This window comes from Tursiops truncatus, chromosome 1, assembly GCF_011762595.2.
Source record: "Tursiops truncatus isolate mTurTru1 chromosome 1, mTurTru1.mat.Y, whole genome shotgun sequence".
NCBI lineage: Eukaryota > Metazoa > Chordata > Mammalia > Artiodactyla > Delphinidae > Tursiops > Tursiops truncatus.
The window spans coordinates 148756001-148771987 of record NC_047034.1 but is presented as its reverse complement, the minus strand read 5'-3'; the positions used below and the strand labels follow the sequence as shown (position 1 = coordinate 148771987).

At 46.7% G+C, this 15987-nt stretch overlaps 1 protein-coding gene across 1 annotated transcript in view; it reads left to right on the top strand.

Annotated features, from left to right (window-relative positions):
* CFAP57 (cilia and flagella associated protein 57) overlaps window positions 1-15987 on the top strand; it is a 77067-nt gene that overhangs the window by 33045 nt on the left and 28035 nt on the right. The window contains exons 10-15 of the mRNA XM_033836622.2: window positions 2870-3082; window positions 4368-4541; window positions 7261-7422; window positions 11186-11341; window positions 12827-12920; window positions 13551-13741. Coding sequence (XP_033692513.1) covers window positions 2870-3082; window positions 4368-4541; window positions 7261-7422; window positions 11186-11341; window positions 12827-12920; window positions 13551-13741 — 990 coding nt within the window. The remainder of the gene's footprint in view (window positions 1-2869; window positions 3083-4367; window positions 4542-7260; window positions 7423-11185; window positions 11342-12826; window positions 12921-13550; window positions 13742-15987) is intronic.

Here is a 15987-nt window from a genome sequence, read left to right as displayed (position 1 = left end):
TGACTGTCTCTTTCCCTTGTCCTCTCTATTACAGTTCTGTTGTTCTGCCATCTTGCTTATATCAAGGAGTTACCAGCCTTCTCTTAATCGCCCTCCACCTAGATCTCCATTGATTTAGATGATGCCCGTGGATGGAATTCTCCATGCTCTGTTCCAAATAAGTCAGTCTCCTCAGGCAGAGCTGTAGGGCTCTTTGTCTTATGGCTGACTTCCCTCTGGGAAGAACCCCTGCTCCACTGCACCAGAGCCAGGGGTAGGGACCTTCTTTTCCAAGAGTGACATCCCTAGTCCGTGAGTGGCACTTGCAGGTGGAAAGGGGGTGGAATCCCTCATCTTTTCAGCTCCCCCCTCATGGTGCGGAACCCTCACCCTATGAGTTAGCTGGGGCAGGGCAGTCAGGGCACCGGTACTCTCGTGCTTCTGCACTTGGAGTAGGGCTTCCACCAGCAGGTGGGAATTGGCTGGGGGAAGGAAGATGAGGTCTTCTTGGCCACGCCTGCCTGGAATAGAGCTTCTAGGTGGGGATAAGAAACACCAGCAGGTTTCCCAGGGTGAAACCATAGCCAAAGACTGAGATCCAGGGGGAAAGGGAGCCCCAAAGACTGAGATCCAGGGGGAAAGGGAGCCACACCTGCCCAGAGCACACAGGAATAAAGTGTTTGAAGCTGAAGAGGGTAAAGGAGCCGATTATGGCTCATATGCCACAGTCTCTGTTCCTACTGAGATTGAGGAGATTTTCCTGAACGAATGTTTCTACATTTGCTGCATGCCCTTAGGACAATTTCCAAAGACTTTAAATAACTGTTTTTATCGTTTTTAACAGTTACCTTATTGTGTAGGGGGTAGGTCAGCTGAGGTACTTACTCTGCCATCTGGAAGAACCCTCTCTCTGTGCGAATTGTGCAACTCCCTGTGAATCGATAATTATTTCAAAATAAAAAGGTTTTGTAAAACATAGCAATGATTGATTGTAGCGTTAGAGGAGCTATTATGATGCCGTCTTTACACTCATAAAGTGAAATGGAAATGGGAATGTTTCATCTTCAGTATTTTGCAAGCATATGAGAAAATAGAATGTTAACTTTCCCACAAAGCTATGATTAGTGTTTACTGAAGGGCATGTACCAGGAAAGGACATTCTGCCTCAGTCTAGTGGAACATGTAAGAAGTTATCCTCCTTCAGACATACTACAAAGCTATAGTAATCAAGACAGTACTGGTACTGGCACAAAAACAGAAAGATAGATCAGTGGAACAGGATAGAAAGCCCAGAGATAAACCCACACACATATGGTCACCTTATCTTTGATAAAGGAGGCAGGAATATACAGTGGAGAAAGGACAGCCTCTTCAATAAGTGGTGCTGGGAAAACTGGACAGGTACATGTAAAAGAATGAGATAAGAACACTCCCTAACACCATACACAAAAATAAGCTCAAAATGGATTAAAGACCTAAATGTAAGGCCAGAAACTATCAAACTCTTAGAGGAAAACATAGGCAGAACACTCTATGACATAAATCACAGCAAGGTCCTTTTTGACCCACCTCCTAGGGAAATGGAAATAAAAACAAAAATAAACAAATGGGACCTAATGAAACTTCAAAGCTTTTGCACAGCAAAGGAAACCATAAACAAGACCAAAAGACAACCCTCAGAATGGGAGAAAATATTTACAGATGAAGCAACTGACAAAGGATTAATCTCCAAAATTTATAAGCAGCTCATGCAGCTCAATAACAAAGCAAACAACCCAATCCAAAAATGGGCAGAAGACCTAAACAGACATTTCTCCAAAGAAGATATACAGATTGCCAACAAACACATGAAAGGATGCTCAACATCATTAATCATTAGAGAAATGCAAATCAAAACTACAATGAGATATTATCTCACACCAGTCAGAATGGCCATCATCAAAAAATCTAGAAACAGTAAATGCTGGAGAGGGTATGGAGAAAAGGGAACACTCTTGCACTGCTGGTGGGAATGTGAATTGATACAGCCACTGTGGAGAACAGTATGGAGGTTCCTTAAAAAACTACAAATAGAACTACCATATGACCCAGCAATCCCACTACTGGGCATATACCCTGAGAAAACCATAATTCTAAAAGAGTCATGTACCAAAATGTTCATTGTAGCTCTATTTACAATAGCCCGGAGATGGAAACAACCTAAGTGTTCATCATCGGATGAATGGATAAAGAAGATGTGGCACATATATACAATGGAATATTACTCAGCCATAAAAAGAAATGAAATTGAGCTATTTGTAATGAGGTGGATAGACCTAGAGTCTGTCATACAGAGTGAAGTAAGTCAGAAAGAGAAAGATAAATACCATATGCTAACACATATATATGGAATTTAAGAAAAAAAAATGTCATGAAGAACCTAGGGGTAAGACAGGAATACAGACCTACTAGAGAATGGACTTAAGGATATGGGGAGGGGGAAGGGTAAGCTGTGACAAAGTGAGAGAGAGGCATGGACATATATACACTACCAAATGTAAAGTAGATAGCTAGTGGGAAGCAGCTGCATAGCACAGGGAGATCAGCTCGGTGCTTTGTGACCGCCTGGAGAGGTGGGATAGGGAGGGTGGGAGGGAGGGAGATGCAAGAGGGAAGAGATATGGGAACATATGTATATGTATAACTGATTCACTTTGTTATACAGCAGAAACTAACATACCATTGTAAAGCAATTATACTCCAATAAAGATGTTAAAAATAATAATTTAAAAAAATTTTTTAAAAAGTTATCCTCCTTTCCGTGAAAGGCGTGTGTGTGTGTGTGTGTGTGTGTGTGTGTGTGTGTGTGTGTGTGTACACTCCTAATTGGGTATGTCTTCATCCCCCATAGATTCGTTCAATTGCATGGAATACAGATGATAGCAAACTGATTTCTTGTGGCACAGATGGTGCTGTATATGAATGGAATCTGTCCACAGGAAAGAGAGAGACAGAATGTGTGCTCAAGTCCTGCAGTTACAACTGTGTTGCCATCTCCCCTGATGGCAAAATCATCTTTGCTGTTGGATCAGACCAGACTCTCAAGGAGATAGCAGATTCTTCAGTAAGTCTGCCCCTGTCCCTCCTCTGGGCTGCTGCCCTGATTTGCAGAAGACAGCCTCCTGTGTTTACAGCAGAAAGGGATGGAAAGGGGGCCTGTGAGAACAGCGTCCCTTCTTCATGGGATAACACCTGGCTCCTCATTCCTATAGGGTTAGCTCAGTAATTGTTACTCCTGGAATTTCCTGCCCAGCGTCCAACTGACTGGGTTAAATTGTGAGGCCCTTTTCCATTTCTACTTTGCTTGCTGTCTGTAACTTCTCTCCTACCCTCCAGGGATGGAGGTCAGCAGCATCTCTAAACTGTGCTCTAACCCTTGATCTGCACATGCTTTCGTGGGGTAAAAACAGAACTCTAGTTATTGTTATCACCTAAGCTTGCTACCATATTTGTTTGGAAATCCCCAAACTACTCTGAAATTTTAGAATTAGCACGTTGGCTCCAAATAGTTGAGGGAGGAGAGAAGAGCTCAGCAAAGATACTTCCTGCAACTGTGGCTGTGTCCTTCTCCACAAGCCCAGCTGAGAGTAGGGTGTCTCTCCAGTGTGCCCCCAAGTAGCTTGGTCCTGACTCTGTGGTGGCTTCCACAGTGCTGCACCAGGACAAAGCTCCTTTAGGGCAGGGCCATGGTTCACACCTCTTGGTATCCCTACTAGCTAGCACAGTGCATGGCCCACAGCACACATTCAGTAAATATTTGGTGGCTAGATGGGTGGGTGGGTTGATGAGTGAATTAAAGAGCAAAGTAATGAATGAATTCCCTGATAGAATAGTTTTTTGTGTATATAATGGACATTAATAAATGTTTGCTAAATAAATTGATGATCCACATCCCATTCTTAGTTTGAGATACATGGTTAGAATAGCAGTCAAGAGCATAGTCCTGGGAGCCTGACTGCTACCTAAGAGGTGGTTGAGTTGAGGCAACTTCCCTAGTATCTCTGTGACTGTTTCACCGTCTTTAAAGGGTTTTTGTGAGGACTGGATGAGTTACAACCTGTAAAAGCCATAGAACACTGCTTGGCACATGCTTTATGAAGGTTTCCCTTTTTTAGTATGATTCCTAACTCCTTGAGCTGCTTACTCATCGGTCACGCAGCCAAGAAGTATTTAGTTTGTGCCCCTTATGTGCTGGACGGTATGCCAGATGCTAAAACAAATGGAAAAAACACATTTTAAAATCCAGAACTTGCCCTAATGTTGCTATTAGAAGCAAGGAGGAGAATGACGTGGGGACAGTGGGTACACGGCTCAGCCCCTCACCCTGAACAGAGCTGGCTGTGTTCCAGGTCCTTCGAGAGATGTCAGCATTTGGTGTAACCTACACAGCCATCGTCACCTCCCATTCCGGGCACATGTTGTTTGTGGGCACCTCGGTGGGAACCATTCGTGCAATGAAGTACCCGCTGCCTCTGCAGAAACAATTCAACGAGTACCAGGCCCATTGCGGTCCTATCACCAAGGTGAGGGCAACCGTTTCCCCTAGGGCCCAGTCCCAGATCCAGCTCTCAATAGATCCACCTGGTCCTGCCCTCCACATACCACCTTTATCCCTTCAATCTCCCAGCATCTTTTCTCTCCCTTTATTTATTCCTCCAGCCAAATGTTCAATAAACATTTATTGGCTCTTAATACTCTTTGTTTAAACTACTCCCACGAATTTGTTCTAGGAGGTAATCAGAGATGCACCTAAAGATTGAGGTACAAGATTGTTCATCATAACATTTTGCATAATTATGGGCCATTTGAGAGATGTTATAGGCCCCCTGACCACAGCCAGTGCCCTCATGTCCCAGCTGCCGAGTGTTGGCTACTAAAGGCTCACAGGTCTCCTCGCCCTCCACAGAGTCACTCTGGACTAAAAGGAGTCATGGCCCAGGAGATGAGCCCCCACCCGTCCCTGGGGGTCATAGTATGAGCACACATTTGTAAATTGTCCTTCCATTCCCCCTTGTAAAAAAGCAGTGTCTATGTACACATGGGCTCCTGAAGAACAGGCACTGGGAAAATATGTTTTCTCTCCCTCCTCGCCTCTCTTATCCCCAACTGAACAGTACCAACACCTGAGGTTTTGAATTATGTCCCAAACTCTATACCGGCTTGCCTGCAGACACCATCTTTACTAGGAAAGGCTTTTTCATTATAAACTGGAACATTCCTATACTGAGCATGAGTCTTGGGTCCAAAGTAAATTACTATCACATATTCCCCCCTTTTGCTTCAGAGCTACTAAGTTTTGTGGATAAGATGTTTACTTTTCTGATTATAAAAGCAATACATGTTTATTTTAGGAATAAAAATCCTCATAATAGCATTATCATTAATATAGTGATGCATTTTCTTCTACTTTTTTGTGCATATGCTTTAAATAAATTAAGACCATACTGTACGTATGCTCTTGTAGGCTGCTTTTTTTAAATTTATGCTCTTGTAAGCATTTTTTGTATGATTAAATATTCCTCAAAAGCATGATTTTAGTAGCTATTCAAATATCCTATCACAATGATGGAACGTAAATTATTTAACTCTTCTCTTACAACTGGGCATTTAAATTATCATGAACTTATGAATATCCTAGCCTATAGATTTCTCTGAGCATCTCTGATTATTTTCTAAGGCTAAATGCCTAGGCAGAGAGCGAATCCTGAGGGAAAGAGCATTGCCATTTTTAAGGTTCTTGACACATATTGGTGACTGTGAGAGGACAGTTTCCATAGTTGATTCTTTACTTTTCACTTTTTATTTTGAAGTAATTATAGATTCGTAGGAAATCTGTAAGATAGCATCAAGGTCCTGTGTGCCCTTCACCCAATTTCCCCCAATAGTTACATCTAATATAACTACTGTACAGTGTCAGACCAGAAAATTGACACAGGTACATCATGTGTGGGGTTCTGTATCATTTTTGCACATAGATGCATAAATGTGTGTAACCACCACTGCACGCAAGACACAGAACTATTCCTGCGCCACAGCAGCTTCCTCGTGCTACCCTTCATAGTCACCCAACACCATACCTAGTCCTCAGCAACCACTAATTTGCTTTCCATTTCTATAATTTTGACATCTTGAGAATTTTATATAAATAATCATACAGTATGTGACCATTTGAGAGGAGCTTTTTTTTTTTTTTTTTTTTTTGCGGGACGCGGGCCTCTCACTGTTGTGGCCTCTCCCGTTGCGGAGCACAGGCTCCGGACGCGCAGGCCCAGCGGCCATGGCTCACGAGCCTAGCTGCTCCGCGGCATGTGGGATCCTCCCGGACCGGGGCACGAACCCGTGTCCCCTGCATCGGCAGGCGGACTCTCAACCACTGCACCACCAGGGAAGCCCCGAGAGGAGCTTTTTTCACTTAGCATAATACCCTGAGCTCCATGCAAATTATTTCATGTATCAGTACTTTATTCCATTTTTGCTGAGTAGAATTCCATGGTAAGGATGTACCGTGATTTGTTTAACCATCTACCTCTTGTGGGATATTTGATTTTTTTTTTCCCCAGTTTTGGGCTATTACAAATAAAACTGCTATGAACAATTATGTACTGGCTTTTATGTTGACATGTTTTCATTTCTCTGGGGTAAATGCCCAGGAATACTGTTGCTGGATCATATATTACAAGTGTGTTTATTTAGTTTTTTAAGAAACTACCAAGCTGTTTTCCATTCCTACCAGCAATGCATGAGAGATCCAGTTTCTCTGCATCATTGCCAGCATTTGGTATTATCACTATTTTTTATTTTAGCTGTTCTAATAGGTGTATAGTGACATCTCATCATAGTCTTAATTCACATTTCCCTAATGGCTAGTAATGTTGAACATCTTTTCATGTGCTTATTTGCCATTTGTATAACTTCTCCAGTGAAATGTCTCTGTGTCTTTTGCCCACTTTCTAGTTGGATTATCGGGGTTTTTTACTGCTAAGTTTTGAGAGTTCTTATATAGTGTACATAATAATTGACTCTAAAGATTCCAAATCCACAGAGAACATATACATAGTCTTATTCTTTTATTCATTCCCAGAAGCCCGTGAGGGTTCTTGTCTCATGTCTTTTCTAAGATAGAGTCTTCCTCCCCAGGAGGCTGTACCCAGGCTGGCACGGAGGGAGGGCTTGCACAACAGCTGGCTCAGTCCTGCTCTCCACGGCCTGCGAAAGCCTCCTGTCCATGCTCTGTCTCCTCAGATGTCGCTCACCTTTGATGACCAGTTCCTGCTGAGCGTCGCCGAGGATGGCTGCCTGTTCACCTGGAAGGTCTTTGATAAGGATGGTCCGGGAATCAGGCGACAGAGGGAGGTGGGCTTCGCTGAAGAGGTGCTGGTTACCAAGACGGACATGGAAGAGAAGGTAAGAATTGGATCTAGTGAAGAGGGACATGGAAATTCCGTACCAGGCTGCATCCAAAGTCCTGGGACCGGCATAGAGCCCTTCTCTAGCCCGGCTTCCCCTGTGCCCAGCACAGACCCCCACAGCTCCCTGTACATGCTCGCCCACACCACCACTGCTGCATTCTGTGTCCTCCCCACCCCACCTGTCCTTCTGCCACGTGATCGTCTTGACTTATGCTGAGCTCTACTTCTAGCCTGTGACCTATCTTTCCTCTCCTACTCTTTGAGGGCAGGAACCACGACATATAATTTACTTGTAGGACCAGCAGTTTCCAGCTCGCGCAAGGCGTAAATAAATATTTACAGAAATATTTCCGATAAATATTTACAAAATTAAAGTGACAAACTTGTATATTCCAGTTGTATCTGTGAAACTTAATAACTGCTGGTATCTGGAAACTTCTTTAAAAAAAAAACAAAGATATTTATAAAACAGTCCTGAAACCCACTCCTCTCAATAATAAAACAATAACAGTAATAATAACCAACCACCAGGGCTTCCCTGGTGGCGCAGTGGTTAAGAATCCGCCTGCCAATGCAGAGAACACGGGTTCGAGTCCTGGTCTGGAAAGATCCCACATGCCGCGGAGCAACTAGCCCCGTGAGTCACAATTACTGAGCCTGCACGTCTGGAGCCTGTGCTCCGCAACGGGATAGGCCGCAATAGTGAGAGGCCCGCGCACCACGATGAGGAATGGCCCCCACTTGCCACAACTAGAGAAAGCCCTCGCACAGAAACGAAGAGCCAACACAGCCAAAAATAAATAAATAATTAATTAATTAATTTAAAAAATAATAATAATAATAATAACCAATCACCAACTTTTTTTTAGGTTAGCCATGAAGCAGACACTGTGATAATTACTTTATAAGTATTTTCTCATTTAAATCTCCCAATATCTCTATGGAGAAGATACTGTTGTTTTCCCCACGTTTCAAAAAACGGTTTTGGAGAGGTTGGGTGACGTGTCCAAAGTCACTGAGCTAATTAGGAGTAGGCCCAGAGTTCCAATCCAGACTTCATCTGGAGCGCACTCTCCTAATCGTGACCTCAGAGCACCTGCCCTCCTGTTGATGCAGCTAACAGTCCGTTAAGATGTGTCTTGAGCGCTCTGAGTGCTGCGCTCCCCGAGGGAGAAACCGACTGGGTGGTAACCTCACGGGGCTCACAGAGGGTGCACAGCTGCGAGCTCACTGCTGTTCAGCCAGAGTTTAAAGTGCATTCATTGAGTACCTACTGTTTGCTGGTCACTGTGGATGCATGTGGGAGAAGACAGGATGGGCCCTGTGATCAGGAAACTCACAGTCAAGTGAGGGACAGAGGGGTTTCCCTGGTGGCGCAGTGATTGAGGGTCCGCCTGCCGATGCAGGGGACACGGGTTCGTGCCCCGGTCTGGGAAGATCCCACATGCCGCGGAGCGGCTGGGCCCGTGAGCCATGGCCGCTGAGCCTGCGCGTCTGGAGCCTGTGCTCCGCAACGGGAGAGGCCACAACAGTGAGAGGCCCGCGTACCGCAAAAAAAAAAAACTCCAAGTGAGGGACAGAGACAAGCGAAACCAACAGGACCACAATGGCCCCAGAGCAGGATGATAGGCCCCTGGCGATTGCTGGAGAGCCCTCCTAGAGCTCCCTGGAACTTTCCGCAGGAAAGGGAAGTGGGAGGAAAGGCTGAGGAAGAGGCTGTGAGAGTTAAGAGTCTGACCTCCTGCAGGCAAATGTGTCTCCTCCTCTTCCTTCTTCTCTATTTTCTCTCTTCTTCTCAGAGGGGAGGGGAAGACACCAAGTAGGAGACGCCAGGCTGCACCAAAAGCCTGAGGTGTCTGGGCTGACTCCTGACCTCAGCCCCCAGCCCCCAGCTAGGCCTGACAGCATGGCTGCCAAGCTGGAAGTGACTAGTGTATGTTCTGCTCACTTCTTGAAATTTCCTCTCGGGCTCCAGGAGACCACACCACATCATTGCCTGTGTGCCTCTCGGACTGTTCCTCCCCAGCTCCCTTCCTGGCTCTTCCTTCAACTGGCCTTAAAAGCCACATTGCCCAGAATTCCCAGCTCTCTCTTTTTCTTTACGTTCTATGACATTCTACGTAACTATCGTGATTTACCCACTCATTCAGTCATTCATTTATTCATGCACCTAACTAGTATTTGCAGAAAGATGTGCTATGTACCAGACACTGTACTAGGTCTGGGATTACAGAAATGAAAGACATAGATGGTCCTGGAGCTTATATCATGGGAAGAAGTACAGGTAAAATTTTAAAAGGGAACCAAGTGTGTAATGAGTGTTATGAAGGAACTGTGCTGTGGGAACACAGGGAAGGGACCCTGACCCAGGCCAGCTGGTGCCAGGGGAAGTGAGCCTTGAATGGAGCCTCCAGAACAAGTTGCAAAGGGCCTTCCACCCCGAGGAATGAGTGTGTGCAAACGGACGAGGGGGGATGCTCTGGGGAGGATGCTCCTAGCTGGTGGGGCTGGAGAGTAGAGGGGATGCCGGAGAGAAGCGTTGGAGGTGAAACAGAGAGATAGTGAGGGGCCTTTTACACCATGTTTTAGACTTTGGAAATGCTTCCTAAGGCCCCACTGATGATCTAAGTTAGGGGATGACTCAGTAGATTTGTGTCTGAAGAGACTGCTGTGTAGCAGCAATGTGGAGAAGGACGGAGAAGGGCAATGAGCAGGTGCCTCCAATGCAACATGTCAGAACCAGGTCATTCCCACCAAAATGTGTCCCACTCGTCCGCGGCGGGCCCCCAGGGCCATGTATTCATCTGATACATATTTGTTTAGTGCCGGTCCTGTGCTGGGCTCCCAGGATAAAGCAGTGAAGCAAGACAGGCCAATGCGACCCTCAGGGAATTGTCTGGGCCGGGGAGACGGTCTCCATCCACAGTCCTCTCACTTCACCCCACAACCCATCAGGCACCACGTTCCCTAAAATCTCTTTCTCTGGAATCTTTCCCTTCTGCTCTGCTCCCCACCTCTGGTCAGGCCCTTACCGTCCCCCACTGAACTATGCAGACCCCCCAACCAGTGCATCCGCCCTCAGTCCTTCTCTACCCTAGCCTGCATGCACACTCCCTGGCTTTGGGCACTTATCACAATTGGTAATGTTATGTCTCCTTGGCTGTCTCAGTAGACTGTAAGTTCCATGGGGTCGGGAATCATGATTCAACAAATATTTTTCGAGTGCCTACTCTGTGTCCGGCACCGTTCTAGGTACTTGGGGTACATCAGCATACAAAACCAACAGAGATCTCAGCCTTCTTGAGATTAAATTCTAGTGGGGGATGAAAACAAAAGACCCTAAAATAATAAGTAACATTTAAAAGTGCCAAGATTTAAGGGAATAATAAAAAAGTAGAGCAGAGTAAGGGGATGGGGGGAGTCAGAGGTGCCGGGAATGGGAAGGGGAAGGAAGCAGGATTAAGTCATGTGGTCTGTGTAGACCTCACTGAGGTGACATCTAAGCATAGCCGAAGGAGATGTGAGTTATTAGCATGCTGCCTGTTGCACAGTGGAGCTCACTGATGACACGTTTTGAGGGTAGAGGAAGAAGCTCCTATTTCTCCTAGTGTCTGGTCTGTGTGCCCTGTGCAGAAAGATGACACATGCGTTGGAGCCTGAGCAGAGCTGTAGGTCTCAGAGAGCTCAAGGCCACGGGTTTAAATAGTCTGATTCACCCGCACTGTGATTGTTGTTGATTCTGCGTCCTTCTCCCAAAGGTTCAGGTTATGTTGGAGCTGAAGACTCGTGTGGAAGAGTTAAGAATGGAGAATGAGTATCAACTTCGACTAAAGGACATGAACTATTCTGAGAAGGTTAAGGAACTAACAGACAAGTTCCTCCAGGAAATGGAGTCCTTGGAAATGAAAAACCAGGTCTGTTGAACCAACAACGGCGAATAACAAGAAATTTCCTGCTCACTCAAGACAACTGGCACACACTCAAACGATAAGACATATGATAATGTGCGATTTTAAAGCATAGTTGATAACATCAGAAATGCTTACAACGAAGTGCTAAGTGGGAAAAAAAGCAGAATATAGAACTCTCTATAGTGAATGCTATTAATGATGTAAAATAAATACACATAGAACGATTTTTAAGAGAATAGCTAGCAGTGTGATTATCTCTGGAAGTTGGGATTGTGGATAGTTTAAATTTTGTTCTTTATGCTGTTCTATAATTTCCAAATTCTCCACCATGAGAATATATTACCTTTGTGGTCAAGAGAAACTTATTTAAAAGCAAAATGAAAAGTAACAAGAAAAATAAAGTATGGAAAGAGAAGAGCTAGCAGGATATTGACCTCAGAATTATCAGTAGGTTAAATAAAATTAGTCTAAATTGGCTTCCCTGGTGGCGCAGTGGTTGAGAATCCGCCTGCCAATGCAGGGGACACGGGTTTGAGCCCTGGTCCGGGAAGATCCCACATGCCTCGGAGCAACTAAGCCTGTGCACCACAACTACTGAGCCTGCGCTCTAGAGCCCGCAGGCCACAGCTACGGAGCCCGCATGCCACAACTACTGAAGCCTGTGTGCCTAGAGCCTGTGCTCTGCAACAAAGAGAAGCCACCACAATGAGAAGCCCGCGCACCACAAAGAGTAACCCCCGCTCGTTGCAACTAGAGAAAGCCCGTGCGCAGCAACGAAGACCCAACGCAGACAACAAATAAAATAATTAATTATTAATTTAAAAAATATATAGTCTAAATGGCCTTCCTGTAGTTAAAGATGGTCCAGGACTCTCCCAGAATGATTTCTCTGTTCTGTACAAATCTGCCTGGCCCTTCACCAGAACAGCCAGTTTTTTGCTCAAGTGATATTTGTTCTTTTATGTTATCTCCATGGGTCTAAAAACACCCTGGCAGTTAATTTTATTATTTCATTCATTTAATCAACAAACATCGGTGCCTTCTGTAATCTGAGCACAAAGTTAGATACCTCCCCTTCCTGCAAAGAGCTTTCCTGCTCCATTAAAGAAAACACTTTCTTAGAAGCTGATACATTAACATAGCCAAGGATATCTTTGAGAGCAATGTGCTGACAACAGAGAATTCAAATCAGTCCTTACCTTTTCTACCCAGAAATCCATTTGGTGCATGTCCAAAACTGAACTCATCATTGACAAGATTCATTTCGTAGAAGGATCTAAATAGAGATAGTATAGAATTTTCACAGCAGAATATAATGCAAATAAAAGTGATAGCTTGCATGTTGCTTGTAGAACAGTGCTTGGTGCAAAGTAAGGGCTTGGGAAATGTGTGTGAGTGAAGGAGGCTCTCACTTGTACAATTGGTGCTTCTCATGGTGGTGCTTTCAGCAGATGTGTAGAAATGAGAGCATTTTACTCTGTGTCTTAGGTTTTAAGAGCAGAAAAAGAAAAGCAGGATGCACTCCATCGTGAACGCATGGAAGACCTCCTGGAAAAACAGAGCCAGGAACTGCAGGACTTGGGTGAGGCCATCAGTGGAGGCCACTGGGCAGAGGGCAGTTGACTGGGAGCAAAGTCTGAGAGTCCTCCAGATTCAGCAGAAGCCCCAGTCTATAAACAGCGTACATTTATCCCCTGGAACTCACCATGGTTTTTGCTCCTGTGTATTTACTCATTGATTAAACACAAATTAAACACCTACTGCATGCCAGTAGGAGGTAGGAAAAGTGTGGGTTTGGAGCCTGATAGGCTGCCTTGGGTCCCATATTCACCTGGACTTGCTGGGTGCTCTAGGGAATCACCTAAGCTCACCAAGCCTCAGTTTACTGTCCCATAAAATGGGGGTACTAGTACCCATTTTGCACACTCAGGGCATTCTTCTTGGCCCTGAACCCACAAATACCCCTCTGCACTTTCCTGGAAACCTTTCCGCCTAGATGGTGAAGGGAGGAAATCGGGCTGCCAGACAAAACGATGGCGTGGGGGGCCCGTGAGGAAGACAGGTGTGCATTTGTATCTCGCCTGTGGAGGCAGGAGCGCTAGCTGGTGCTGGAAGGGGGCCCAAGGCTGGAAAAGCACCCAAGGCTCCCCTGGGTGTCCCTGAGGCTGATGCTACTGTCCCTCCTGAAATAACCTTCCTTGCTTCTCTCCAGAATGTTGCAACAACCAAAAGTTGCTTCTAGAATATGAGAAGTACCAGGAGTTGCAGCTCAAGTCCCAGAGGATGCAGGAAGAGTATGAGAAACAGCTTCGGGATAACGATGAGACCAAGAGCCAGGCCCTGGAGGAGCTGACTGAGTTTTACGAGGCCAAACTGCAGGAGAAAATCACCCTCCTGGAAGAGGTACTCGCAGGAAGCAGAGCTGTGCCTCCCTGTCACGGTGCCATCCTGCAGGCCTGGCCTGGGAACAGTCCAGAGAGCTGTGGGAAGCCTCGCTTGACCTCCATTTCCTTCCCCACCTTCCTTTCCAAGTGTGTTTCGTTTGGCCTTGTTTTGTGCTGTTTATATGTTTGTTTCCCTGGCGGCCAAGGGACTCCCTGAGCTGGGAGGTGCTCAGCTTTTGAAACTAAAGTTCCTTGGATAGACTAAGTTCATAACTATTGTTCTCTCCTAACTGTACCTTCGAGCCTTAAGCACTGGGGAGAGCTTTCTAGAAGAAGCCTCTAGAACTGGAGAGGAACAGGGACCTGAACCATGGGAAAGGTGGTTGCCTGAAACCCCTTCGTAACTTCTTATGTCTTGCAAGACATTGCAAGCCAGTGAAATCATTCCTGCGCTTACTCAACAAACACAGACCGTGTCTTATTGGTTTACCAGCCTGAGTGCTGGGTGGTGAAGCGAAGTGAAACATGGGGCCAGGTTCTCAGTGGGTGAGAAAGGCGGTCACACAGGCTGATATTCATCAGGGTGTAGACGGGACAGTGGGGAACGCAGACACAGCACCCACCCTGGCCTGCAAGGTCTGGAAAGGCTGGCAGGAGCTACCGAGATCCAGGAGGCTTGGAAGCTGGAATTAACCAGGAGACTGGGAAATGCAGGAGGTTAAGAACATACAGGCAGGGCAAAGTCATAGAATATTCAAGCAGTTGGGTTGCCAAAATATCTCGTTTCCCAAGATGAAGGGAAAAATGAGAGAGGCCAGATGGTGTCCTTTTTGGCACGAAATTCTGGCAGACGTTGTCGCTGACAGTGAGAGGGCAGGAGAGTCACGAAAGTATGGAGTGATTTTTGAAGGGAATGAGGAAGGGAGTGACTAAGAAGGGGGCGGGCAGGTCTGTAGCTGAAGGCCCAGCTGAGGTCTGAGAGGCGAATTCTGGCGGCGTTCACCCAGCAGGCCGTGCGCTATTCCACAGCAGGGCTCAGCAATAGGTGTGTGAGAGAGGAAGGCCCGGAGCCGCCCTGAGCCAGAGCTGGGGCTTCTCTGGGTGGTGAAAATAAAGGTTGGCTGGTGACCTGCCACGGGGTCCAGGCCAGAGAGGGTCAGCAAGGCACCAAGAGTCAGTGGAGGAACCACGACCAGGCGAGGGGACGTGATGAGGTTGAGAGCTGGGATGGTGCACCTGGGATCCAACAGAGAAGTCACCTGTGCTCGGAGAGCAGGGCCTGTATTTTAAGACTTCAGAGGCGGCACCGTTCCAGGGGGTGGACCTGAGAGTGGGTGCGGGAAGATAAGGGGCAAAGCACCAGGAGACGTTCTAGGATCCTCTGTAACCAGCCTGGTGATGGCAGGGAAGACGGTGAGTTGACATCCAGAAGTCTTCGGTGAACAGGGAGGGTGACCAGGCAGTGGGGGATATATAGGTGATGAGAAGTAGAGGGTGGAGGTCCCGCAGACCTGGTAGAGGCTGAGCTCTGATAGCAGAGGGGGAGCTAAGAGATTCCACCCGCACCTGAGCCCGGCCTGCTTCCAGTTCCACGGCGTGAGGAATGTTCCTTCGCTGCCCTGCCCACCTCCCCAGCCCCATTTCCAGCTGCCCCTGTCCAGTGATGTGGAGCCTCTGGGAGTTTCCTGCACAACCTCTGAGCCCCTGCTCAGGATGATGCCTCTTCATCTAGACACTTGTTTGCCCCCTCAGGGACTCAGGACAAGAGCTAACTCCTTGACGATTCCTCCCTAACCCTTCCCTCCCACAGGGCTAAGCATCCCTCCTCTGCGTTCTCAGGACCCCCGGGCCCCTTTCGCCCATGTGGCTTACACAGCAACATCGTGGTTTGCTGGGCTCTGATTTTAGGGTGAATGGATCGATCCTCCCAGAGGGGAGAGAGGCCAGCCTTCCTCCCACAGTGATAACAAGGCTTTTCTTCTTTTGAGTCAGTAAAATTTCAACTCAGAACCTTCCTAGGGAGATTCGTCCCGAGTGCCATCTTACTACCGGCTGGGCTGCTTCTACTTTTTAGCAACATCTCCCAGACCAAGAGCAGGGGCTTGCAGGCCCCTCTAGGCTGCAGTCGGAGCCGCCCTGGCCAGGCTTCTGTCCAGCAAGGGTCTGGTGACGCGATGGGCAAAGAGAAGCCTTTCTCAGGAGGCCACTGAGCCCAGTTTTAAAACCACCTTGTCTCACTCAACCTCCAAAACACTCAGTCCAGGG